This window comes from Gouania willdenowi, chromosome 16 (genome assembly GCF_900634775.1).
Source record: "Gouania willdenowi chromosome 16, fGouWil2.1, whole genome shotgun sequence".
In the NCBI taxonomy this organism is placed as follows: Eukaryota; Metazoa; Chordata; class Actinopteri; order Blenniiformes; family Gobiesocidae; genus Gouania; species Gouania willdenowi.
In genome coordinates this window covers 35,391,751-35,419,096 of record NC_041059.1, presented here as the reverse complement: position 1 = coordinate 35,419,096, position 27,346 = coordinate 35,391,751, and the positions used below count along the sequence as shown (strand labels likewise).

The 27,346-nt window shown below is 38.9% G+C and overlaps 1 protein-coding gene across 5 annotated transcripts; it reads right to left on the bottom strand.

Annotated features, from left to right (window-relative positions):
* Window positions 1–566: 566 nt before the first annotated feature.
* nod1 (nucleotide-binding oligomerization domain containing 1) lies at window positions 567–27,346 on the bottom strand. Of its 5 annotated transcripts, none has more exons than XM_028470568.1 (12): window positions 27,245–27,346; window positions 11,940–12,147; window positions 11,651–11,825; window positions 6,191–8,000; window positions 6,029–6,112; window positions 4,083–4,166; window positions 3,924–4,007; window positions 3,656–3,739; window positions 3,495–3,578; window positions 2,353–2,436; window positions 2,071–2,154; window positions 567–1,988 (listed from the first exon to the last, which is right to left on the bottom strand). In XM_028470568.1, exons 2-12 carry the CDS (start codon window positions 12,105–12,107, stop codon window positions 1,916–1,918), a joined length of 2,814 nt encoding a protein of 937 aa, XP_028326369.1. In that variant the 5' UTR covers window positions 12,108–12,147; window positions 27,245–27,346; the 3' UTR covers window positions 567–1,915. The 5 variants fall into 5 exon arrangements, 4 of the variants coding, with proteins under 4 accessions (XP_028326369.1, XP_028326370.1, XP_028326371.1 ...); XM_028470569.1 differs by having other exon boundaries at window positions 27,121–27,327; XM_028470570.1 differs by lacking the exon at window positions 27,245–27,346 and adding an exon at window positions 25,428–25,450.

Genomic DNA, 27,346 nt, shown 5'->3' with positions numbered 1-27,346 from the left:
ACAGGAACATCAAAGTCTGCAGTGCAAGGGAGTTCCACAAGATGGGGCTGTAACACAACACAGTGTCAGCAGCATCACGTGTCCACATTATGCTGCGTTAACACCGAATGTGTCTTCTGCTGCACCGGACTCATCTGCCGTACAAAACGTACCGCAGGGTCCACATGATCAAAAAATGTCCCCATTTGCGTCATACGCACGTCTGAAGTGAAGCCCCGCCCATGAGAGACACATCGAACTCGGTGACTTTCACTGCCTGCTGAAGTGAAGAGCTGTGCTCCTTTTTCTCCTCTCATAAACATAAACCACCAGTGGAAAAAGCCTGTGTGATTAGCGGCTAATGCTATGCTAGCTCTGTGTTGACTTTCAAAGATGAAAACTACAGAGAACTTTTACCTGCTACTACCACCTCCTCCATACCAAATCCTTCCTAGTCCGGTCCCGGTTATAAAGGCCGTGTCATACAGCTCCAGGTGGTCACACAGCTTCTACTCCATGGTTGAATGGGTAAACAGACCGGTGTCTGTGTTGACGACCTGACGTCATCATCAACAAAGTCTCTGATTGGCTTTTGTCATGCGAAACAGCCGCAGGAGTTCAATATTTTCAACTTGCGGATGTGCAGATATGCGTAAAATCGGGAGCACGCTCGCACTGCAATCGCACTTGACGTGTGGATCGCACTGCACCGCCGCACTGCATCTGGGACACATCTATCCATTGACTTTGTATGTAATCTGGACGTACGTACATTTCGTGATGCATCCCGTGTGAACGCAGCATTATGGTGACCCTAAAGAAGATACTGCTCTGTTCCTATTGATTTGAACATCTGACTTCTTATTCTGATCTGATATCAGAAGTCAGTCCTAGAAAGAAAAGGCATGTCTGTGCACCCAAACCAACAAGAAGCTTTTCAGATTCATTGGAACATCTTCACAGTAAAAAAAAAAACAGATGACTTTTAAAGTCACCATAGAACAATCAGCACCATGCTTCCATTCAAATATAAGCCTGTACAACTGAACACATTTTATGCCGACATTTCAGAGATTTTCTGAGACCCGCCATTGTGCTACTAACTTTAGGTTAACTTCAAAACAAGAGCCCTATTTACAAAAGCTTTAAAAAAAAACTAATGGAAGATAAGAGACACTTGTTTTGAAAAGGGGATGTTTGACCTTTAGCTTGAAGCCAGTCCCATATAGCAGGGGTTCCCAAACTTTTCAACCCGCGACCCCCAAAATAATGATATGACACTGCTGACCCCCACTATCCCAGGCTGTGATTGAAAACATAATAATATGTGCACATAGGACTTCTGCATTTATTACCTCAAAAAAAAAAACCCAGGCTTAACAGCAGCAGAAAAAAAACCAGCGTGTGTATTTGCAGCGGTATTCATCCGCTTTCCTCTGGCCGTTCCGTGTTATCTTTGGTCGGTATTAACCGACCAAAGATACACACCCGCACGTGTCTGTGGTGCAGTAAAGTGACGTGCAAATGCGAGTGCCGTAAATCTGTCAATATCGCCTCCTGAGGAGTATTCTTGAAGTGTTCTCACGTCCCCCACTCGGCGGCTCGCAACCCCTGAATTGGCAACCACTGCCATGGAGTATACATCTGGGTATTTCTCGCATACTCAATCTTTTCATACTATCTAAACTGAACGCACTTCATACTCATTTTGACATAAGATTTAGTATGTTAGTACGTTAGTATGACATTTACAACACAGCCTAAGTCAGGGATGTAAACTTTAAGTGTAATATTTCACCCAGTGATGCAATAGGGCATCACACTATGAGGTAGCTTTCGAACCATCCCAGACCCCCCGAGCCCGCTTCCCACGCTGCAGTTTGTAAATGTTCATAATGAAGAGCATCGGCCCCTGATTACAGCTGTGAGGATTCACTCAGTAGAAGCGTAGTCGTTTCTCCGACACAAACTCGTTCTCTTCTTCTTCTGACAGCTGGTTTCCTTTTACACTGCAGGGATAAGAACACATGCACTGAACACTTTTCAAACACTAGATTCTAAGGGATCTTTACTGCTATAAACCAGCCTCACCATATTTCTTTGAGTTTGGTGTTGTGAACAAGAGCCTCAGCAAAGTTCCTGATCCCTTCCACAGAGAATTGGTTATTGATAAGCCTGCAGACAAACCCATGGTAATGATTAGCAGTGAGCTAATACTGCTAAACAGTATGAAGTGCATATTTGGTAATTGTTAAATATGCTTCTACATCTGCTACAATTCTAGTCAGATAACAATTGTGAGTGTATTCATTCAGTCATCTGGAGTGAATGAGTGTGTTGGTTGTAATAAGGGTTGATTGTATAGCAGCTTACCAGAGGTGGATCAAACCTGTGTCTGCTCGAATAAGCTCAACCAGTGATGGTACCGCATCATGTGTCAGCTCATTCTCCACCAACCTACACACACACACACAAGCTACTGGTTACACGCACAGGGAGCGGCAAGAGCGCCACACACTGCATGCTATGTAATTACAGAACTCTCTCCTGGTCAGTTCTGGTCAGACTGCCTTACGCAGGCTAGATACCATCATACACTGATAGCATTTACCGAGGTCTCTGCCTGAAGAGGCTCCGCCATTTTATAACTACCGCTATCAGCAAATACATAACCCTGAGAGCACTGAACAGCAGCAGATTCACTGAGGCACACACTTAAAGCTTGTTTACCTCTGAGATCCCAGACTGGTCTGTTCCCCAACACCCTATGACCAAATAAACCCTGTGTCCACATCTTACTAGCAACCCTAAAGCTGGACTCTGTCTTATTCATACAAACTGCCACAACAGTTGGGGTCTCTTCTCAAGATCTAAATAGCTACATCAGATAATAAGGTAAGTGCAGAAGTTTCAGATGGAAATCAGGGCCTTGTTGACCAGATAAAGAACTTGTTAAAATCATAGTTGGTGGTCGTGAAATTGTGAGAAAATTTTGATTTTTTTTCCCCAAAACAAAACAGACTCAAAGCAGTCAAGAATGAGGGGTCCAAATTACAGATTGCGATTTGTGTTGTTGCTGAAAGAAAGTCTGTATTATTATTTTTGTTTTTCTACAATAATCTAAATGTAATTCAGGATTTTGTATTAATCACTGCTTCTTCCTTTGCAGCTAAAGTTTAAAGAAGTAAACTTGGTCCATGTGACCAAAGCTCATCAGACAGCATTAAATTCATCACCATCAGCATTGGAAACGGGGACAGACAAACTAAGAAGCCGATTGCTGAATGATGATATCTTATTACAGAAAACAGGTTGTGACAACTAGCAGCCAGTGAAATCCAGCATAACACTAATGTGCTTTTTCAAAAAAAAAAAAAAAAAAAAAAAAAAGAGAAACTTGGCCGGCAACAATTTCAAAACAAAGTTACTGTTGCTCTCTAGTGGTTTACAGCAGTAAAAACATTTCCAAGGAAAGGTTTCACTGTTCATTCCATCGATGCAGCTTTAGCTCATACCATAATATGCGGAGAACACTGTTGTCTTTCAAAGCTTCTGCCAGCATCCGTCCACCTTTGGAAGTGATACCATTAGCCGACAAACTTGGACAAAAAAGAAAAAATCAGTTACTAAGCGTGGATGATCCTCTTTAGTTTTCATTCATGTCGTATCATTTCACCTGAGGTTGGTGAGACTGGGGTGGTTCCTCAAAGCTTGTGCAAAGGCCTCTGCGCCTTCATCCTTGATGCTGTTTCCCCACATCCTGGGAGGAAACATCCAGATGAGCTGCTTCAGACAGCATGAACATGCTCTGATATGACTTTTATTGCCCCAGTGATAAATCTTTGACACAAGAGCCCAAATCCAGAGAAAGGCTTTAGATGTCCTTTATTTTTCCCCTTGTTTGCAGAGATAAAGCAGCACTAACACTAAACACACACACTTACCCCACTTCAAATATTGAAGAGCTCTTCTGGATGGCGTTAGCCAGATACCGCCCACCAATGCCAGTGATTTGGTTTTTACCAATCCTACAGAGAAGTAGTCAAAAAAGTTACAATCATGAGCATGTGGCATATGGCTGGTTTGTTTGAAAGTTGGAATACTTGAGAACACGGAGTTTGGGGCATTCTTCAATAATCTGGGCCACTCTCTTGGCTCCAACATCTGTGATGTGATTGAAGTACAGACTAAGGAGTAAAGCACACACCAAACATTTAGCCGTAAAAACATGCTTATTGAAAAGAGTCAGAGTCAGGATTGTACAAATGATAGTGAGTCACAAAAACCGCCAAGATGCATAATATAAAAAATTAAACAATTTAGAAGATAAAAACTTGCATAATCTCTGTTCCAAAGACTTTATAGTTATGGTATCTCAACCCAAATATGTGGGTAAAAAAGAGTGTTCAGCAGGCCCAGCGTCCCTTAGTGCTGAAAGAACTAAAAGAACTAAAGCAGATAAAGATTATATTTTTTTAACCAGATAAAGACAAGGTGAGGCCTCATAGATCAATAAATCCAAGATCATTTGCTTGAAGGAAAAGTAAAACAAGCGTTAAATTGCCGCTCAAAAGTTGATTTTGTTCTTCATCATGATTTCTTGTGTTTGCCTCCAAAAACTCTGCCAAAGTGACTTCCCAACACATTTCTGCAGTTTTCACTGAAAGTGGCCTCAAACAAATGTTTGATGTTTATTTTGAGGTTAACACAGAAAGATCTGAATCCAGCAAAAATTTAATGTGTGGTGGAGTGAGGTGATATCACTAGGGATACTGGGAACAAACCAGAACTAAAATTGAGTCAAGCCAATCCCTGTCCTCCTTGTTTGGAGAAGAAACACAAGAAATCACAAAAAGAATGAAGTAAACACAGTTCTATGCATCAGTATACAGGACTTCACATCCCACAGTGCAATGTATAAATGTTTTCCGACTTGTCAACAAGAGTGTTTAAAGTGGAGATAAAAACAAACTTTGAAATGTCAATTTTAACCTTATACAATTTTTTATTTCTTTTTTTAACAAGCAAATGAACTTAAATGATCCGTGAGGCCTACACTATTTCTTTATCTGATTAAAAAGAAATTACTGGGCATTTAATACTGGTTCAACTGTAATACCAACACAGTTTAAATACTCTTCTGATAAAACCACTTCACATCATGCACTTAAAGTTTTAAAGTTCTAAAGTTAAAGCAGAACTAAGTAACTTTTTTCACCATAATAAATCCTTCTCGTAGTCCCTGTGAGGGTAATACAAGTGTTTATGGGGTGATAGGGGGGTCTTTCATCTCTCCCTGCTGTCTCTGGCAGCCCTTCCAACTTTCCCTGCCTCCGTCCCAGTGGCAACACGTACTGCTTTACAACAGCCCAAAACAAACTAATGCTATATTATGACCAGCCTCGTGGCTGCACACAGTTGTCTACAAATTAACTTTTCTTAAACTTATATCACGGCAGAGCCAGCAAAAAAAGTCAGAGAAGAATTTTGTCTGAAAAACGGAGCAACTCCATGCAGTGACAGCTCAGCAGCGACACACAGCAATCATACACACTGACTGTAAGTGATCGGTTGCTACTGTCTTGGGAGAGCAATAGTGTGAATACACTCCTTAGTCTCATGTAGCTGTGGGGTGGGGCAGGTAGCGTGGAGTGCTGAGTTTTTACAACACTGACATAACCAAAAGGGGGAGTGCTAAGCGCAAGTTACTTAGTTCTGCTTTAAAGTTTTAAAGTTCTTAAGTTAAAGTTCTAAATTTAAAATTCTTAAGTTAAAATTTTAAAGTTCTGAAGTTAAAGTTTTAAAGTTATAAGGTAATGTCTTTACTGCTACAGAACTAAATGGTTTTTAAACAGGCAAAGAGCAAATATTAAGGCTCCATCTTAAGAACATGTCATCAGTGGAAAGCAAAGAGATCCGGTTATATTTGTAGCGTCAGAGATAAAGTGAATAATGAAGGGACTGGAGTGCCTTAAAAAATATATATATACGCTAAACCTATATGAATTAGAATTGGAACAGACAAGAACAGAATGATTTTTGGACTCACCCCAACACCTCGACAACTTTGTATTTACAAAGTTCCTCTGCAAGAATCTCAACGCTGTTGTCTGAAATCTGATTGACGCACAATCTGAGAGGGGGGAGTGAAACACTATCAGCTACAGAGCCAGAGTACAGCTCAGGTTTGAAGGAAGAAGAAAAATGTTACCTCACGACTGTCATCTTACAAAAGGAAGGCCTCAGCTGCTTTACCCCATAGTCACTGATTTTGTTGTTGTCCATGTCGAGTCCCAGCAATTTTTTTCGGTGCTGCAGAACAAAGTTGATGGCTGTGCAGTCGCCTGAGTAAACGTTACAGTATCCTAGTTTGATTAGGTTGGCTGAGATGCCTTTCGCAGTCATCTGGGCAATGTCTTTGCTTCTTGTTTCAAAGACACATCTCAAAATCCACAGGAAGTTGGGCATGACGTGTACTTTCTTGCCTTCTTCTGAAGGGTAACCAGGTAAACCTTTTAAGTGGGACTTGACAAGTGTGGACAGGTAGGACATTAGCAAGGCTTGCTTTTTCTTTACCATAACAGGCGGCAACAGCTGCTCTAGCAGGCCAGTGTGAAGCTTGGACAGCAGGCCACACAGAAACAGGTTGATGAACTGCAGATGCTCTATAGCGTTGAAGCGGTCATTGTCGCTGGGCTTCTTGGAGTTGCTGCAGCAGAAATCTAAAGGCATACAGAAAGCTCTTCTCTTGTTGACCTTTGTGAAGAATTTCAGGATTGAGCTGGGAGCCGACTGTTCATCTAACACCAGAGCAAACGCTGCCAAAAACGACTGCAAGGTAACATGGAGGAATTCAAAGGTAGTTGAGCTGCCACTGGGATCATAACAAGGTCTCACAAAGCCCAAAGTGATATCCTCCTGGTTCAGACCACATGCTGTCATCTCTGCTTTGTCACATATCAAGCTTCCTTTCTCCATAGCCAGAAGAGCCAACCTAGCAAAGGCCCTGAGTGGCTTGAGTCCGGCCTTGAACGTCTCAAAGGTGCATCGCATGCTTTTCTTTAGCAGGGAAGGAGCAGGCAAGGCTTGATGACTGAGGAAGACCTCAGTCAGCAGGAGGAAGATGTCAGTGAGTGCAACTAAGGTTTCTGGCAGACAGAAGCTGTCATGGAACATGTGCAGGTGCCAAAAGCTCTTGAAAATGATCCAACAGAAGAGGGGTGTAGAGCACAGGCCACAGAGGTGGGGACTGGCTTCCAGTTGGTTCCACACCAGTTCTCTGTGCTCCTGCTCTTTGAAGTGCAGGTGGAGGTACGTTCTCAGATGATTTGGGGAAAACCCCCGAAGCACCACCTTCTTCCTGATCACTCTGCTCTGAACCTCGATGCCGGTGCGTGCTGTCAGCACTTTCTGGGAGCCCTGGAGAAGTTTCCCAGTGAGCAGGCTGATGAGCAGCTGCAAAGGATTGGCCCTGTGCTCTGGTGATGCCACCTCCAACACATTCATCACACCGACATCTGCCTGGATCTCATCAAAGCCATCAAATGTGAAAATCACCTTCTCCGGGCAGCGTAGTATGTATTCAAACACCTCATTATCTGGATCATAGTCTGGGAAGCAGTTGTGTCTAAATAACAACTCTCTGAGTGAGATTGGATCTGAGCTCTTTAACATGCTGAACATCCTACAGCGAAAGTTAAAGAAGAAGATGGCATCTGTCTGCAGCTCCTTCTTGGACCACAGATTCTGGAGCTTCTGCAAGAGAATGGACTTTCCCATACCAGCATCACCCATCACATAAATAATTTCACCTTGGGGATTAAACATAGCCTCCCTTTGGTCTCCCAAAAGCTGGTCCAGGCTGTGCAGAAAGCCTAGACTCTCATTGCGTTCATTTAACATCTCCATCTGAGTGTCGATGTAAAGCTCCTCCAGTCGAGTCTCCTCACACTCGCCGTATGACATTATGAAGTTGGAGTCTCGGCTCATTTCATGTCTCATCTTCTCAGAGTACCTGCTGACTGGAAAAGGGTTGGTCAGCGATTAGTTCCTGTTAGTTACTTTGTGGCCAAAAGCATTTGTTCACCTAAAAACTAATTAAAGTAATTAAAGTCAAAATAAAAAAAAACAAATGTGGACGTAATGGTTTAAATGCAATTCATTGGAATTATAGCCCCACAGTCAAGGAGCCTAAGCTTTAGTCTGCTCTCCTTATAATATTTCCACACAATTGCCCTTTTTTCTCAAACTTTAATGGAAACACAAACGTATCTTTGCTCTAATACTATAACTTAGGTCAGAGCACATTAGTCCAGCCATTCTCGGCCTGGTGATCGAGTAATAATGTGGACCCTTGCACTACTTGGTTCCTGCAATCCTACATTCACTTCTGAACAAGGGGTATTCCCCCTCCACGTTGAAGGTAGGAGTGCGACGTTATCTCGATACGGCAATATATCGCAATATTTTTCCACACGATCGATTATCGATATGCTCCCGCTAAGTATCAATTTTTTTTCAAAACCTTTTCTGCTTTTTCACTAAAATGTGCAGGTACGTCTTCACAGAAATTTTGTCACTGTTTGTTGAAGGAACCAATATATTGTTTACTGGAAAATTGCACTATACTGGTGTCACTGGTAAGAAAGACCCTATATTATGTTTTCAAAAGGCACTATTGACTATGGGCGGTGGCTGTGCTGATGGCCATTAGCCGACCATATCACAAACTATCTGCTTTTTTTGTGAGTGGATGGGTCCGCAACACATTGTTTGTTCTGCGTAAGGGTGAGTGTTTCTTCTTATATTAGTCTATGTGTTAAGAAAGATGCTAGCAGCTACAATGTACACAAATAGCTGATGCGCGTGCGTGCACTGCACCAGGATGTACATGCTGAACGCAGACAGAGCTGGTGAGAGAGAGAGTTGCGTAGGTTTTTTTTTTTTGACCTCTCAACAACCTGCAACGAATTATGTGCATGACGCACACGCGTATGTGAGATAACGCACGGAGGAGATGGAGGTAGACACACACACACATTATTTATGATAAAAATATACTAAATGCGTAAAATAAAACAATAAAAACTAAACAATATTTATAGAAAAAGTACACAAAACGACAACAGAAATACACAAAAAGGCTCCAAAAACACACAAAATGACTCCAAAAACCATACATTACAGAAAAATACACCAAACAACAAAAAAATATGAAAATGACTCAACAGAAAACTAAATATTTATACAAAATACACAAAATGACAACAGAAATGCACAAAACTACACCAAAAAAAAATACAAAAATACACAAAATGACTGCAGAATCACACTACAATGGCAACAAAAAACTACAATTATACAAAAAAAATGCACAAAAACACAACAGAAATATACAAAAATACACATAATGACTCCAAAAACATACATTACAGAAAAATACACCACTTTATGAATGCATACTTCTGACGGGCACTGTACTAGTGTATATAATTTGCCTTTTCCTCTCCACACCCTCTCCAACATTTAGTGCCATAAGCAGAGTATTTTTCACATTGATAGGGTGTGATAAAATGACTCTTGCTTACCTTCCATGCAAATTCTCTCCAATATTTGGAAAAAGTCATCTTTCGGTTTCCATACAAGATTTTTTTCCATTCCTCAACCTCAATGCTAATGTTTAAATCTTTTTCCCATTTTCTCTTAACTTATTTCCAATTAAACAATGTTTTTGTAATATTTCATAAATATTGGAGAAATTTCCTTTAGCTTTCTTGGTACTTTGGACCAAATACTTCATTTGACGTTTCATTCATCTCTGCGTGTTGCATAAGGTAACTTAGCTGTAAAAACTTAAAAAAATGTTTTGGTCTAGTTCATAAGTTGCAGATATTGTTTCAAAAGAAACTAATGTATTGTTTGTAGGGATGTAACGATTCACTCAACTCCCAATACGATTCGATTCACGATACTGGGTTCACGATACAATTCTCTCACGATTTATTTTACAAAATGGGACTGTAGTCAAATGATGACTGAAAAGTATTCTTTTATTTTTTGGGGGGAAAAAACAGAATACACTTTACTATTTTACTTATATTTTTCATTGTCATAAGAATCCCTTGATAAACTATTCAAAACAATGCAATTTAACTAAAAATAAATCTGGAATGAATTAAATAAAGGAATAATACAAATGAAGAAGAAGCCTAATAATTTAAATTCTGGTTCTATATTAAATAATGCAAAACAACATAATAGTTATTTTTCTTTTTAAAAGTGCAACTGAAAATGTATTTTGTGCCTTAACAATTGGACTTAAAAAAAAAAAACATCGTTGCACCGATTTACGTCAGGTATTTGTTTGGACCAGCAGAGGGCACTGGTAACCTAATATTACAGATATTCTTTCGGTGCTAAAGGGGTAAGGAATCATTTATAAACATGTTTAAGAAGGCGGCCAGAAAGAAAGTAGTAGCACATTCCGCCCGCCGCGTACACTGCTGGACAAGAGAAGGGATAAATACATAGCGCCCACTGCTGTTTAAAAAAGTACTGCGATTCAATTTTCAAAGTATCGATGTCAATCGTGACACCTATGAATCAATTTTTAACTGCCTTACGATTAATTGTTACATCCCTAATTGTTTGTAATTAATTGTATGTTTTAGCCCTTTTCTGGCCCTCAAATCTAATATTTTGTCAGACTTATTTGGTATGAAGTCAGGATTGTGTGCCATTTCCCTGAAGAGTACACATTCACTATTTATCTTTAGTATTTTACACTCCTGCTTCCAGTTTTTAATAGTGTTTAAAATACATACATTCTGTCCACCTCGTCTTTCCAATGTTTTTTTTTTTTTTTTTTACTTATAAACGGTAATGTCCCTATTGATAACTTGGCTACTTCTTGTTCTAATTGAATCCATTTGACTTCGGTTTCCCCTTTCGTCCATTGCTTGATTTTAAGACTGTGTAGCATAAAAGTAGTTTTGCAAATTAGGAATACCTAATCCTCCTCCTTCTTTCTACTGTAGTAAAGTTTTAAATTTTATTCTCTGCCTTCTATTATTCCATATAAAATTTGACAGTAGTACTGTACCATCATTTTTAGTGTTTCCACTCCGCTCAGTATTCCATCTGGTATTAGCTTCCATCTATTTAAGTCCCATTGTAATTTGTTTTCTAACACATCATAATTACTGTTATACAGCTCTTCTAAGTTCTTACTAATCTTAATACCCAAATATTTTATTTACTGTGCGTCCCACCTAAGCTTATATTTCACTTTAAGAGCTTGACTAATTTGTTTTGCTATTACAAATGATTCACACTTATTTTTGCTCAATGTATACCCTGAGACTGCACTATATTCATCAATTGTTTCCATTAATTAATTTACAGATTCTTCTGGTGAAGTAAGAGAGACAATTATGTCATCTGCATAAAGTGCCAGACTATGCATTTCATTTCCTACCTGTTATGTTTTTATATTCATATTCTTTCTTATTGCCTCTAACACCTCTGTAAATATAGTAAATAATAGAGGGGAAAGAGGGTCTCCCTGTCTATTTCCTCTTAGTATATTAAATCTTCTTTACAATGCACCATTTATTTTAACCTTTGCATATGGATTACTATAGATTGCTTGCAACTATGAATCAATACTTACTGGGATCTGTGTTCACCACTTCTATTCTTGTTACTTCTGTGCTCGGGCTGTAGTTGATCTCCTTTAGCCACGGCTGAAGGTCTATGTACGCATCATATACTTTATATATGACGAAAAGGAAGTATTCACAGGCCTCCTCGCCTTTAAACCGAAGAAGATCCAAGATTTTGCGTACCTGAAAAACATTTAAACTTTTCTCGATTCTTGTTTTGATGAGTTGACTTCATTTTTGTGAAGCAGTCATCTTTGATTGGGAGATGGCTCAGGAGGAGGGGGGAGGGGTGTTCACCTGATCTGCTTTGGTGTTTGCTTGCTGAACAATCTCAATGTCTTCCTCGCAGAAGTAGCCAGAGGCCAGCAGGTTGTCCAGGATGCACTGGATGCTCCTCAGCCTGGACACCAGCAGCTCTCGGTGGAAGGTGAGGAGGTGGAGGCATGACATTCTGCCTTCTTCCATCTGAACCAAAAAGCTGGACCACGGTCACATCTGTGGAAGTCTGACCCACACCACAATGTTACTCTGAATACATTGCAAACATTGCCAGGGCTACCTACTTCTTTTTGCACAATGTTTTTATATTTATTTATGTATGTATGCATTTCTTTGGGCTTATACTACAAAGCTAAATAAATATCCTGATATCTCTCCCTCACAGAGCAGCTGTACTATAAACAGGTTATCAACATGTTCACTTAACCCAGGTGATTTCAGCCTGGCTACATGCAAGCTCACATGAAAGGGGCGGAGCTTGCACCGTCAGAGCAATCACAAACACAGAGAAGCAGTGCAGACTTACGTCCCAATTGAGGAACAATTCTTTAAAAATAACACTTTAAATCCATATTTCAGACCAAAAACAACACTGTCGCTGCAGAAAAAGCAGGAAGGAAAGAATGCAGGTAGATAATTGATTAGTGAAATTATACAGTAAAAAATTCACAAGAGAATAAACGGGCACTGATCAGTTTCACTTTATTACAGCACAGATTCATGTATCTGCCTCATTTTGGAAGCATTCTGTGGCTCTGATGCTGCATTCATTCAGCTCAGCCTACATCATAAGGTGGACAATATTTGTATTTTATACAGCCTGTATTATCTTAAAAGACTGAGGCGCTCAGCGTCACTACAGAATACACGAATGAATGCAATAATTTATTGGTCACAGAGCATCCAACGCACGCAGGCTTTACTAGCTGACTAATGTAGGTCAGTCCATCAGATAAAACTATGTTTCCTATAGGATGTCATTGAGTAAATTAAAGAATTGCATTGATGCCTAAATATTCTCTCTTGTCTGTCAGCTGTCCCATCAGATCCACATAGCAATGACCCACCTATTCCGGGCAGGTCCTTCTCCAAGAGAACTGATTGGTCAGGAGGTAGGACTTGCACACTTGCTCATATCCGAGCCAGAACAAAACCTACTCTTGACCAGGTTAGCTGTTCAGCCTAAGTTACCATGGTGATAGTGATAGTAAATAGTTAACAGCACACGGATTAAATCCTGGAAGTTAGCGCAATAAGAGGAAATCCAGCTTCGTAGTACAGGCCCATTATGTCTATTTATTAGGGCCCAAGCACAACTATTGTAATGTACCTCATTTTTAATATTTTTCTTACAAAAAAGTCATTGCATTTTTGAGGACCTATACATGTTTAAACTTGAAAATTTGAATGAATATTAGGACTGGTGAAAAATTTGATTTTGCGGGAATTGGATATGTGATATCATCAACTTCTGCAAAATTCTGGCATCATCACTGAAGTAAAAGTTATTTATGACATCATCACATCACTGTAAAGAGTGATGTGATGTCTCATCATGAGATATTGAACACACACACACACCTTGCTTTTACAAATTTTTATAGAAATACGTCTTGCATTCATTCATATTTGTATTTTAAACACACACATTTATTTGTTTGTTATAAAACAATCTTGACAATAAAGTTGAATCTAAATATTCCCCTTTGCAACCTGTTCACTTGGATGATGTGCTACGCTTATGGAAGTTATTAAGAGTTTGTAGACTAAGTCGATGTTAATTAATTATACAGTAGCAGCTTTTATTTGTATGAGTAATGGTATACCTAACCGTCATTCATAGTCATAGTACCACCTATTGTTAAACGGAAATCATAGACAATATATTTGCACAGAACATTGCAGGACAGTTTGCAATATAATCCTAGAAAATGGTGAACTATGTCTCAACACTTTAAAATTTCTGCGGTCATCGCTGCTTGCAGCTTTAATTTATTTTATAATGTATTCATTTATCTATTTTATTTTCCTAACACACACAACGCTGTAATGTATAACATTTGTAAATAATTGTATATGTTGTTTCGGGTCTCCTGACGGTGTCTTGTACGTTGCAATGTGAAAAAGAGAGAACTACTCACATATTTAGATTGCATATTAGAGCTGAGATAATATGCTTTTGTCCTCCTGATTCAAATTTATCACAGTAATTTGGTACCAATTGAATATATATTGAGATTCTGATGTACTGTGTTTTAATAAGAACGATCATTGCGATTTTATTTCCTTTTCCACAGCCAAAAACAAAAGATGAATTCTACACTTTTAGAAACAATATACGAGTCATAGCTCCAGAAAATAAGTACATCACAAGTCAGTCAATGGCTCTGACATTATTTACACTGCACCTGTAAGTGAACTACACTACATGTAATGTCAGGGTTCTGACAGCTACAGTGAAATTAAATTCAATATGTTTTAAGACTTTTTAATGCCATTTTTTTTTTTCTTTTTTTTTAATCACCCAACCCACCGGGAGAGCAGACGCAACAGCAAATTGGGGGGGGGGGGGGGGAAATAAAAAGAGGATCTTTCAGAGCACTTCTCGTTATCCTTTAAATTTAGAATATTAGCCTGCTTAAACTCTGAGAGATGAGTACACTATAGTAGATCACTGTATGAAACTAAACTGTAACTAGATTTAAAGATTGAGCGCCATCATTGCTCTTACCTTTGATTCATATTATATCTCAACAGAGAGCAGCTATCAATGTCCTATGACAGACAACCCCCCACTTCTGTTCCTCGTTGCATAGCCCATCATACTGCTCACACTGCTTCACACTGATGTCCACCCCATATATTATTACATGCAACCAGTACAAGACAAACCTCATCTGCAGTGGTAGCATTTGAGAGCATGGAGGATGCCACTAGACATTTAATATTAACCTAACCACTAGGAACGAGTGTCATAGTTGATCATGTTTTTTCTGCATTCTGTGCCTTCTCCTCGCCCTCCAAAGACTCTTTTTTCTGTTTTAGGTGTCTTGATGCTGGAGCTGGCAGTTACTGATCGATGGCTCGTGCCTTAACTAGTCTGGAACACTCAGATGGACTGAGCAATGGTTCACGGCTCAACTAGTCTGAGACTCTCAGCTGGACTGATCATTGGTATATGGCTCAACTTGCCTGGGACACTCTGATGGACTATCCTTCTATCCTATTCTGTTTGCCCTTCTGTCCACTAACCCCAACCAGTCGACGCAGATGGCTGCTACCTCTGAAACTGGTTCCGCTGGGGATTTCTTCCTATAAAAAGGAGGGAGTTTTTTCTTCCCACTGTCGCTAAATGCTTGTTCATGTGAATCTTGTTGGGTTCTTTCTTTCTTACTATAGACTTTGTTAAGCGCTTTGAGATGACTTTGTTGTAATTTGTGCGATATTAATAAAGTAGAACTGAAAGCACCACCAAACAGCTTCACTAGTGCCTAGTGTGAAAATTTAGTATAAAAGTTTAGCTAACACATTTTCATTATTTATCTCACTTTTCTCATATTTAGCACATTTTCCTACATTTAACACAACATTTATCCACATATATAGAGGTAAAAAAAAGCATAGATTGCGATTGGTTTGCTGGAAGATTAAGCAACGTCAGGTCTCCTATCAGACATAGGAGATAGAGGAATCCTGCAGTCCAAAATGAAGGACAGTTTTTCAGTAATTACAAACCAAAACTGCTGTACTGGGGAATAAAACCATAAGGCATGTAAATAAGAATCAGCTGTTCTCTGGGTGCACTGAGAGCAGATGTCTGTTGGGGAGAAGTACTGTAGAAAATTATTTGTATTTATATTGAATGTTTGGGTTAGATTTTTATTTGTCCTGAGCCTGTCATTTTCAAAGAGGTCTTGGAGCGCTCTTCCCATGTTTTCAGGTAGAGCGGTGTTTTTCTATTTACAAAGTCGGGGTTGTGCCAAATTGGAGACAGCATGCTAGGTTGGACATTTGCATCCAGGGCTTTCCATCACACAATAAGGGTGGAGGCAATCAGTGGGATTTTAAAGCAGTTGTGACATTTGAGGGTCGCAGAAATAAAATGGAGATCGGAGAGTTTAATATGTTTACAGTCTAACTGTTCTTTTTCTAGCCAGTTGTTGTAGTATTATTTTGGTTCTAGCCAGTCTGTTAACGATAATATTTGGTTTGCTAGGTAATAATGCATGAAGTTAGGGACTTCTAAACCACCCTCGCTTTTTTTTCTGAAGGGTTGAAAGGGTATTGTGGGTTTTTTTTCCTCACATAAAATTTTGTAATTGCACAATCTAATCTTGCGTTGGTGGTTTCAGTGGGATCATAGAGAACAGATAGTTTATTTTAGGTAAGATTTTCATTTTAACTGAAGCTATTCTGCCAAGGAGTGAGATGGGGAGATTGTTCCATCTCCGCAGATCTTCTGTGACTTTATCCAACAGCGGATCCATGTTTAGTTTAATTAGTTAATTTAAATTTGATGATATACTTAAGCCTAGATATTTAATTGTATTTGTGGGGGAAGGGTATTGTGGGTTTTGGTTTGCAGGATTCCATTATTTTTTTGTTAAGAGGAGGATTGATGATTTTGAACAGTTAATGGAATAGTCTGATAGTTTAGAGATGCTGTTTTTGGATAAAATACTTCTTCTAATGAGGATTAGAGTCTTGCAAATGCAGTAAAATATAATCCGCATAAGGATTCATTTTGTGTTCTGAGATGGATGAGTGGAAACCTTTAATAACAGAGTTCTGACGTCAAGCTGCTGCGAGAGGTTCAACAAATATTGCAAAAAGCAAAGGTGAGAGTGGACAGTCTTGTCTGGTTCCCCTCTGCAGTGTGAAGCTTTGGGATGTTATTTTGTTTGTGGTTACTGAGGCCTTAGGTTTAGAGTATAGGGTGAATATCCATTGTATGAATGATTCTCCAAAGCCACATTTGCCTGAGACAGCAAGGAGGAAGATGACCAATTGACTCTATTGAATGCTTTTTTCTGGGTTGAGTCAATATTTATGTTTTCTTTTTAGATTTTTTGTGCCATGTTGATCAAGTGATCAAGTTCTTCCCACATTGTCTGTGGAGTGTCCTATTTTTAACAAATCCTGTTTGGGTCTTGGTATATATATATACCTCTAATACTACATTCTCTAACCTGGAAGTGAGTGCTTTGAAATCATTTTATGTTCCTGTGTGTTATTAAGTTAAATGAACGGTATCTTGGGGGAACATGGGGATCTTGCTGGGTTAAGTAATAATTTAACTGTTCGTTGTCTTCATGTGACCTTCTACGTAACCTTTAGTTTTTAATCTCTGTTACTACTGTGAAGAAAGCGGAGCCACATTATCCAGAAGTGTTTTTAGAAGAATCAGCAGGGAAACCCATCTGGACCAGGTCTTTGCCTGTCGACAGATACCAATGCATTTTGTGTTCATGCATGGTTTAATGAATGAGTCTAAGGTGGTTTTCTGTTTTATGTGACTGTGTAGATTTAAGTTTATTGAGGAAGTTTTTACTATCTTCAGGTCAGGGTTTAAGTTGATAAGTATAGGTTTTGATGATAATCATGAAAAACCTTATTAATGACCTGAGGTGTGTTAAAGTTTGACCAGAGTTATTAAAATTGCTGCTATAAAGGAATTTTCTTTGGAGCGTAAAAAGTTTTTGTATCGTAATTGTTGCAAAATGAAATTTTTTTTTTTTTTTTTTTTAGATAGGATGTAATCCCGATTAAGTTTTTTTTTTTGTTTTTTTAAAAAGAAGTTCAGTACGGGTTTGCTGTGTATTCTTCTGTAATTTCTTATATTTTCTTCATATTTCTTCAATCTGTTTCTCTGTTTTTTTCGTCAATCTATCAATCATCAATCAAATCAATCTTTTATGTTGTATAGCGCCAAATCATAACCAGTGGTATCTCAAGACACTTTACAGTAGAGCAGTCTTAAGGACGGACTCTTCATTTTATGGATACACACATATGCATATATACGTAAATACACACACATATGTATCCCACACCCAACATGAATTCATCATGGAGGCAAGGAAAACCTTCTGTTAAGCAGCAGGAACCTTGTGTGGATCCCATTCCTATGATGAACAGCCATCCACGTTATGCTGTGTTGGGTGTGTGTTCTTATAAAAAAAGAGTATGATATAATCTTCCCTCTGATGACAGCCTTGTCAGTTTCCCACAGTAAGGACTGTGCTTCTTCCGGGGAGTCGTTTGTTAACAGAAATCCTCCCATTCTTTCCTTATTATTTTTAAAATTCAATATCATAAAGTAATGAAGTGTTAAAGCGCCATAGTGAGGATAATATTTGACTAAAGTCACACTGCAGGGTGAGGGATTTTGGGGCACGATCGCTATTAATTATAGGATATATTTGAGAGGAAATCTTATGTGCGATGAAATTGTTTGAAAGAAAGAAGTCAATTCAGGAGAAATATTTATGCACAGGGGAGAAGGTGTATTATTTTTTTAGATGGGTTGTTCAATCTCCATTAGGGTTGGGCATCATTTGGATTTTAAAGATTCTGATCTGATTCCGATTCTCAATTTCAAGTCGTGTTCTAAACAATTCTCGATTCCGATTCTTTGAGTTGTGCAGGTCAACAAGTCACAGATTTCACTTGATTAATTTTTTTCACTTGAAAAATGCCTTTTCATGGGCCATTTTTATTAATTCACTTAGTTGATTCAGTTTAATTTGGTTGCTGAACTGTAACTGTAAAACTGAAACTTGCTGAAATAACACTACAAACAAGCTGCAGCCCAGGTAGATGTGAAACTAAATAAAACAACCTCAAACCCTGGAGCAGTCATGTGACAAATCAATCAACAGTTCTTGTTGAGAAAAAATATTATTATTCTGGATACAGTGGAAATAGAAACTATAAAAAAGTCATATTTTGAACGTGTTTATATTGTAGGAAATATATTATACACATAAATATAATTGGAGCCTAAAGCCACAAAAATTGCACCACTTTTAAAAAAAAAAAACAGACCAATATAAGACCTCTTTAGTATAAGACAAAAGAGCAGTGGAAACTTTGGACATTTTTGAATCCTTAAATCTTTTGATTTAAGTACAAGTATTTTTTTCTATATGTAAATTTGACTAAATAATTTATATGTTTTATATAAACGGGTAAATGTGTGAATTGTATATATTATAATAGTTGTATGGAGTGCATGTATCAATAATAAAAATTTTAAAAAAAGCAGCAACTGGCCGTCACTGTCTGTAATTCTGAGGCAGCAGCCCCTCCCCCGCTACAGAGAGAGGGCAGCAGCAGATGACTGTCCTACACGTCGCTACAGAGAGAGGGCAGCAGCAGATGACTGTCCTACACGTCCTCATTTAGCGGGGCAAAATCAAAGCTGTTAATTTCTGGAATAAGCCTACATTCTGGGTGAACTCATCCTTTATTAACTCTCAAAGTTGATCATTTAAACCTTAAAAGCGGCACTGTCTATGATAAGGCCAGAAAAAAAGTGATCAGCGCTCTCTCTCTCCCCTGTCTCTCACACACACACTTGCTTACTGTATCCGCACTTCCCACCGTCAATCACACGGACATAACTTCCTTTTCCTCCCAACACGCAAAGATGACCTGTTTGGCACAGTTAGTTGATGGTTTTATCTCATGATCGCAACATCAATAATCCTCTCAGGTACACACATGTTCTGTGTTAGTATGTGGTGCTGTGAGTTGCTGGATACTTCACTTTTTTTTTTTTTTTCCTCTTGTCTGCACATGCTGTCAAAGGTCAACACTACAAGAAGTGCAATCATTATGAGACAGCAATGCATGTTTTGTTATTGCAATAAAATAAATTGATTTATTTTATTGCTTAATTGTGACCATCACCAGCCCTCCCTAAGGAAGGGTAAGAAATCTTTCATTAGAGGGAGGATATAAAAAGGGAGAGCAGTGTTACACCTAAGTGGAGAGGGAGGGGGAGGGGAAAGGGAGCAGGGAGGAGAGACTCAAGGTAGGAAATAGAAAGGGTGGGGAAGAATAGATCGTTTTACAGTGAGGGTGAGATGTGAAGTTGTAGAATATATTGTGCTTATTATGTTGTGTAATCAAGCCAGTATAGTGACAAGTGTGAAGCTTCGCTGTAATGGTGGTGGCTGTGAACAGGGGGAATGAGTTAGTGGTAGTACCTAAAACAGGTATTTTGGATTAATGTGTCTAAAGTTAAGCCCAGTATGAGTTTTATCCCACATCCCAAGGCGTGCCAGTGCATCGTAGACCAGTATATGTGCAAAAAACCGCTACGCAAACCCAGGAACTGCCCCAGGCCGGCAGATGCAGCCAGGCCAGCAGAAAGAGTGGGGGCCAGGGAGCCCCAGGCCACCCCCCCGACGGCCGAGCAACCCCCCAGACGCCCCCAAGATCCCAGGCTGAGAGAAGCCACCGCTCCCCACACCACATCCAAGAAAGCCCCCCCAGTCCCCCCCACCAAAGGGCCCAGCCACACCGCAGAGCCCGGCTCGCAGGGCGCCGCCCAAGCCGGGGGCCACCCGGTGCCACACCCACAGGCATGGTAGGGCATGGCCCGCACCACCCGCCTCAGAAGACCCCCCCCAAGACCGGCCCGGCCGAACGTTTGGCCGAATGCGGTTGTTAAGTTTTTCGCTATTTTTTTTAATAGTGTATAAATAGCCCAGAATATATATTTTAGACATTTTTTTTTTTTTTTTTTTTTTTTAAAAGAGAATGTTTATTGAATACTCCTATTTTTTTTTAAAATTTCCAGTAGCCTTTGCTTTTCAAAAAAAGCACAATTAAGTTTTTCATTTATATTAGCCCTTCAAATAAAACAAAACATGCATTCCAAAAAAAACTAAAGTACATTAAAGGGGAGGTATGATGAAAAAAAATATCTTTATAATGGTTTTGCTACAGTGATATACATTCCTTTAGCCTCATTCAAAGGGCCAAAGTTTAAAAAGTTCTGTTTCCTCTCTCCCTAGTTACTCCAGATTTTGTAAAATGTCAGCTCCAAACAGGCGAGTTGGATTTAGCCCAAGTTGGCAGGTGACGTCACCAAACACGCCTCCTAGAATGTGAGCTCCCCCCTCTCCTACTATCTACTACTTTTTCTGCTGCCGATCGTGTTCGGAATCACTGCTTGGAGCCACTGCCATTATTCACACACATCAGCTGTTAGCACACCATGCTAATGCTACACCAGCCTATGCAGCGAGACCCAACATCGCTTGTGAACTGAGGAGGAAACAATGGCAATGTTTACGAATTTGTGGCTCACAGCGCTAACAACGGGCTCGGTTGTGGAATTGGACAGCTTCAAACTTTTATGCGGTGACAGACGACTGAGAGCGGAAAGAAGAGAGTCTGGCTGTGTTTGTGTGTGGAAAGGAGGAGCTGCTGTTGCTCTGGTTCTGAAGCAACGCGCGCTCACTCAGTCACTGCACATTGTTTGATTGCATCCTTGCGTCACACGCTACTATTCGGCCTTGCTTTAAACTCACTCCACCAAAGGCCGAATGCGGCTTTTTTTTGCAATATTTGGCCGAATATATTTGGTTATCGAATATTCAGTGCATCACTAATTATTATTGATGGGACAATCGAGATTTCCGAGTGTGAAAAGGACAGTACGAGTTCTGACTTTGAAAAGGTACATTTACGAGGTACACCATTCTCTAACCAGGTCCATGATTATTTTTATTAGGCTATTATTTTAATTCAATTTACAAATCTGAAAGAAGTGCACAAGATGGACAGGTTGATAAGCGAACTCGAGTAACGCCATCAGCTGAAACACTTTGAAAAGTCAGGAAGTTAGCTTTGGCAGCTAACTCGGTCTTTCTGCCTTGGAGACCGATACTAATTTTACGCAAAAATTCTTTCAAGGAATCAATGCTCAAACGTGTAAAATAATCAAAATCTCTGTCAGACTTACTTCCTACACCATCAGCCATGGCGATTCACATCAATGCTGTGAAAATTGAACCAGCGCCCTCTGCTGGTTCAAACAAATATCTGACCTAAATACAGTAAAATGACTGTTTAAATCCAATTATTAAGGCACAAAATACATTTTCAGTTACACTTTTAAAAAGAAAAAGAACTATTATGCAGTTTTGTATTGTTTACTATAGAACCAGAATTTAAATAATAAGCTGCTTCTTCATTTGTATTATTCCTTTATTTATTTCATTCAAGATTTATTTTTAGTTAAATTGCATTGTTTTGAATAGTTTATCAAGGGATTCTTTTGACAATGAAAAACAGTATAGTATTTTCCCAAAAAAAATAAAGAAATATTTTTCAGTCATTTTATACAGTCCCATTTTGTAAAATAAATCGTGAGAGAATCGTATCGTGAACCCAGTATCGTGAATCGAATCGTATCGGGAGTTGAGTGAATCGTTACATCCCTACTAATCTATCATCCAAAGGTGCTCTGCTGCCACCTTTAGGACAATAGTTGGTCACTACATCACACTGCAGCTTAGATATTGATGAGGGACCTCCGCCACAGTGATTACTAGCAACCCAAAAAAAACAATTGACGTACATCCGTCAATGGCAGTGAACATTCGGTTTTAAAATTACGTATATGTACGCCAATGGCAGTGAGTGAATTAACTCATACATCACCTGTTTTGTCTTTTTTCTGTTTGTTTGTTTTTTTTTAGTAAAAACGGGGTGATGTTAGAATCCCTAAACAGTTGCCCGTCGATATGTAAAGCTTGTCTACGACCATTTTTGAATGTCTGCCTTTCTGTCAGTTTTCCTTAAAAATAGGATACAAGGTTTTTCGACGTTTGTTTATCTCCCGAGCCTTATTCAGAGGGCCAAAGTTGAAACTGTTTTGTTTCCTCCCTCCCTTGTTATTCCACATTTAGTAAAAAGTCAGCTCCAAATGGGCGAGTTGGATTTTGCCCACTTTGGCAGGTGATGTCACCTAACACGCCTCCTAGAATGTGAGCTCATCAATCTCCAACTATCTTATATTTTAGACAAACACTGTGGTGTAATATAGAATATAAATTATTTTATATTGCCATATATGTAAATGCAAACTGAACTACTGGATGCCCAAACTGCACTACTTTTTCTGCTGCCTATCATGTGGGGAGTCATTGCTTGGAGCCACGGACACATTGTTTACACACATCAGCTGTTAGCACTCCATGCTAATGCTACACCAGCCTATGCAGTGAGACCCAACAACGGGCTCGGTAACGGATGACGAAGAGCGGTAAGTGGATAGGAGAGAGTCTGGTTGTGTTTGTGTGCGTAAAGGAGGAGCAGCTGCTGCGCTCCTGCAGCAACGCTCACACACTTTTCCAACTCAAAATCACTGCACGTTGTTTGATTAGGTCATTGCGTCACACGCTACTATTCGGCCTTGCTTTTAACTCACTAAACCGAAGGCCAAATGAGGCTTTTTTTTTGCAATATTCAGCCGAATGTATTCTGCCACCGAATATTCGGTGCATCCCTAACTAAAATGAAAATTAGTTTGGAAAGGAACTTTAATACACTGCATGTGGCAATGTTGGAGAGCCAGACAATTTTGGGAAAGTATCAAATTAGTTGTTTTTTTTAATTTATTTTTATATTCCAATGACTCCTGAATTTTGCATTTAAGGGTTATACCCAAAAAACACAAGTTTACTAAAAATGAACGGAAACTGATTGAAATGTGTCTACTACATGCCAAAATGTAATGTTTAAGGGAAAAAAATAACAGTACAAATATTACATACTGGATAAGGCAAATCTGAATGATGTTCAAATTAGCTGCATGATGAATAGGAAACAGGAAACATCTGAAAATGTATGGGGGCCATTTGCTGATTTTCAAGAACTATGATTTTGAGAATGGTAAAGATTGGGAATGATGGTTATTGAGCTATCACTGCTGAATGAGTGAAAATTAAAATTTCCAAATTATACAAATAGGCCTTTTTCAGGGAACACAAAGTGGGTTAACAATTTAAAGCTGTTCTGCAGCAATGAAAGTTGAATCATCCTTGAAAGCTGGTGCTACTAATTCCTACAGGTGTTCCAACTTTTTTTGGTTACTTACAACTCCCTCTGTCTGCATTAAAGCAGTTTTGGAACACTGTACTTGGGTCAAATGTTTAGAATACATTTTGGTCTACAAAGTTATTCCATTTTGAGTTGTTCAACTCAAATTGCTTATTTGTTCTATGCTTTTATTTACTATAAACTGAATAATTTTCAGTAAAAACTGGAAAAAGTGTGGTGTCCTAAAACTTTTGACTGACCGGTAGTGTATGTGTTGATTTTATGTATTTGCTGTTCTCCTTTTTGTGTATGTTTATTTGACAATTTTAGTTTTTGACTGATTGTTCGGATTTGATGTGCATTTGTGTGCTTCTGCTCAAATATATAAAACCCAATATATTGGAAACCAAAATGCAATTTACTTTTAGTTAAAATTAAGTCATCAGGACTATTTCAGTTGTACATTTTAGTCAACTAAATGACATCAGGGTTTCAGTCAAATAAATCTGCTACAAAATTAAGTCGATTAAAAATATAAAGCATAAAATTTTACGCAATTTTTTAAAAGATGAAATTTGTTTTTGTCAACCTGATATTGGATGGTGTTAATGTTTGTAAACACACTGACAGATCTGATGTGATCAATGAGCCATCATACGTCTGTCACATAAAACAAAAAACATAACAAACACTGAAATCTGAAAAAAACTTTAAAATTGAAAAAACATGAGAAACTGTGAAAATCTAAAAAAAACCAATGTGAAATCTAAAAAAACACGTGAAAATCTGAAAAACACGATAAAAAATATCTAAATGTAACAACAAAAAAAAAGGGAAAATCTAAAAACATGTATAAAAAAAAAAAAAAGAAAAGTGTGTTGTAATATAAAAAAACTAGGGTTGCCAACTTTGGTCGTTTAGTCAATGCCGTCATGGTCACCAAGATTTTCATTGGTCGACCAGCAATGGTATCAGTTTCAATACTGTGAAAAATACAAATAAAAAATGCATTTCACTAATACACGCGATAAGGATTACATACCAATATAATGTATGTATGATTCTATGTCCAGCAACAGCTCTGTGTGAGTGTGTGCTGAAGAAAAAATAAAAAATAAATGGGGGGGGGGTTGCTCTTCAGCTGTCAGTGTGCTGTCCTCAGAGTAGAGAGGGAACAAATAAAGACAGGCTTGAAACACAAGCATCCACTGTTAAATCAACCCTTTTTTGCACAAGAACATGGATTATCCTTATATTTGATACATGGATTATGTAAATAAATCCACTGCTGACCTGCGTTTGTTTCGCCGTGCGCTGATCCGATGTTGACATTATCAGTATATTAATAAAAGCAGGATTATCACTAAAACAACCGTAAATATGTCATTTGTATGAGTAAAAATAGGTTTTAATTGTCAGTTTCAGGTCGGGCTCTGATATACATACCTAATGTCTGTCGGACCTGTATGTTTCACTTTTGCTTTGGCTAGTTCTGGTCAAAGCTTGAATAAGGTTCAGATCATAAATTGTCTGTGTTTAAAAGCAAATCTGCACCACAAAAAGCCAAAACAAAATATGTCTCTCTTTCTCCTCGGCCTCCTCTGCACCTGCTCATTCATTCTCTGTTTTTTTTTTTCTTCTTTTCTTTTCTTTGGTTTCTTTAGTCCGGGCGACCATGGCTCAGGTGGTAGTGGGTCGTCTTCTGATCGAGAGGTTGGGGGTTCGATCCCAGTACCTGACTATGTGTCAAAGTGTCCTTGGGCAAGACACTAAACCCTAAGTTGCTCCCAGTGGTCGACTAGCGCCTTGCATGGCAGTCCTGTCCCACTGGTGCAGGGGTCTGCAACCTTTACTCTCAAAGGAGCCATTTAACCTCATCTCACCCCGAATAAAGTCCTCCTGGAGCTGGAAAATTGATTTGATTTATATTGATCAAGTAAATGGCAACTTAAAAACAGTTTAAAATAAATTGACATAAAAAATAACAACAAAACCGTGTCTTGCATCTTAAAATTCTTACGCATTTCAGTTTACATGAACACAATTTATATAAATATTATTTTTTATGTTAATGTATTTAATATATTAATGCATGATCATGTGGTCAACACATGCTAATTGCTAATTTCTTGCCACACATAAAGCATGCATATATAACCGGCACATTGGTAGTTAAATGAATCTGTTCCCACACAATTAAAATCACTGTTTACTTCCAGAATAGTGTTTCTGTTGGTTTAGTTATCTTACCAGGGATGGAAAACTTAAGGTTAACCACAGGTGCAGGAAAGTTGATAGTCTGTAGATGTTGCAGGAGATGAAGTAGGAAGGTGCATAACGTGATTTATTTGTTATATCATGATTTTATTTGCCATTAATCATAGCCTCTGTAAGAAAATAACTCTTTATTTCAGTATTTTTTTAAAGCTATATGGAGCTATGGCAAAGGACTCAAAGAGCCACATGAGGCTCCAGAGCCGCAGGTTGCAGACCCCTGCACTGGTGTGTGAATGTGAGAGTGATTGGGTGAATGAGCTGATATGTAAAGCGCTTTGAGACTGCTTCAGTGTGGGGATAAAGCGCTATATAAAATCAAGTCCATTTACCATTTGGTCAACTAATCGCTATGTGAGCCATAGTCTTGGTCGACCAATCATTTCCTTTGCTGACTACAGCCCTAAAAAAAAAAACATGTGAACATCTAAAAACCACATGAAAATTGTGGATATATTTGTGAATATTAATTAATATCAATAATATTCTTTTAGACAAATCTCTCCCCATAGAGTACAACATCAATCCACACAGAAACACACCCACAGCAGTGCCCACACGATAGAAAGTGAAAGTAACTAATTACCACACCCATAAAGATCACAATCAATACATTTACCAGCTGTCCCAGTGAAGCATTAATCAGAACAAAATACATTTATCACTTTAGATTTTATATATAGCTAAAGATAGGCTGCACATTGATTCTGTGAAAGCAAAAGCAAACACGTTTGTTTCCCTTTACAGGACTTTATTAACTTCCTTGTTCTCGACTCATGTCCTTGTGTTATTGCGTTGGACTGTTTTTAGTGACAGATGTGAGCTAAACTAAGCTAAGCTAATGCTAGGTCAGCAGATCGTTCACCTGTCAGTCAGTGCTCGTGTCCTCAGTCCATCATGTCTTATCGTCCACCTGAGGACAGCAGGACGACGCTAACCAAGCCGCTCACTCCACTGAACATTAGCAAAGGAAAAACACCCCCACCTACCGGGAAAGGCCGTCACGGAGCTTCGTCCAGGCCGTCACTTCAGGATGTCCAGTCGGACTCAGTAGGACTCAGTCGTCCCCGGATAGATGAGTGACAAACGTG

Excerpts from the sequence above, each read along its gene's own strand:
- nod1 (XM_028470568.1), bottom strand. The coding sequence starts at position 12,107 with ATGGAAGAAGGCAGAATGTCATGCCTCCACCTCCTCACCTTCCACCGA. Across the intron at positions 4,167-6,028 it reads AAAGTTGTCGAGGTGTTGGG|TCTGTACTTCAATCACATCA; the intron begins GTGAGTCCAAAA and ends TTTACTCCTTAG. Across the intron at positions 3,740-3,923 it reads TCTTCAATATTTGAAGTGGG|GATGTGGGGAAACAGCATCA; the intron begins GTAAGTGTGTGT and ends GTTTCCTCCCAG.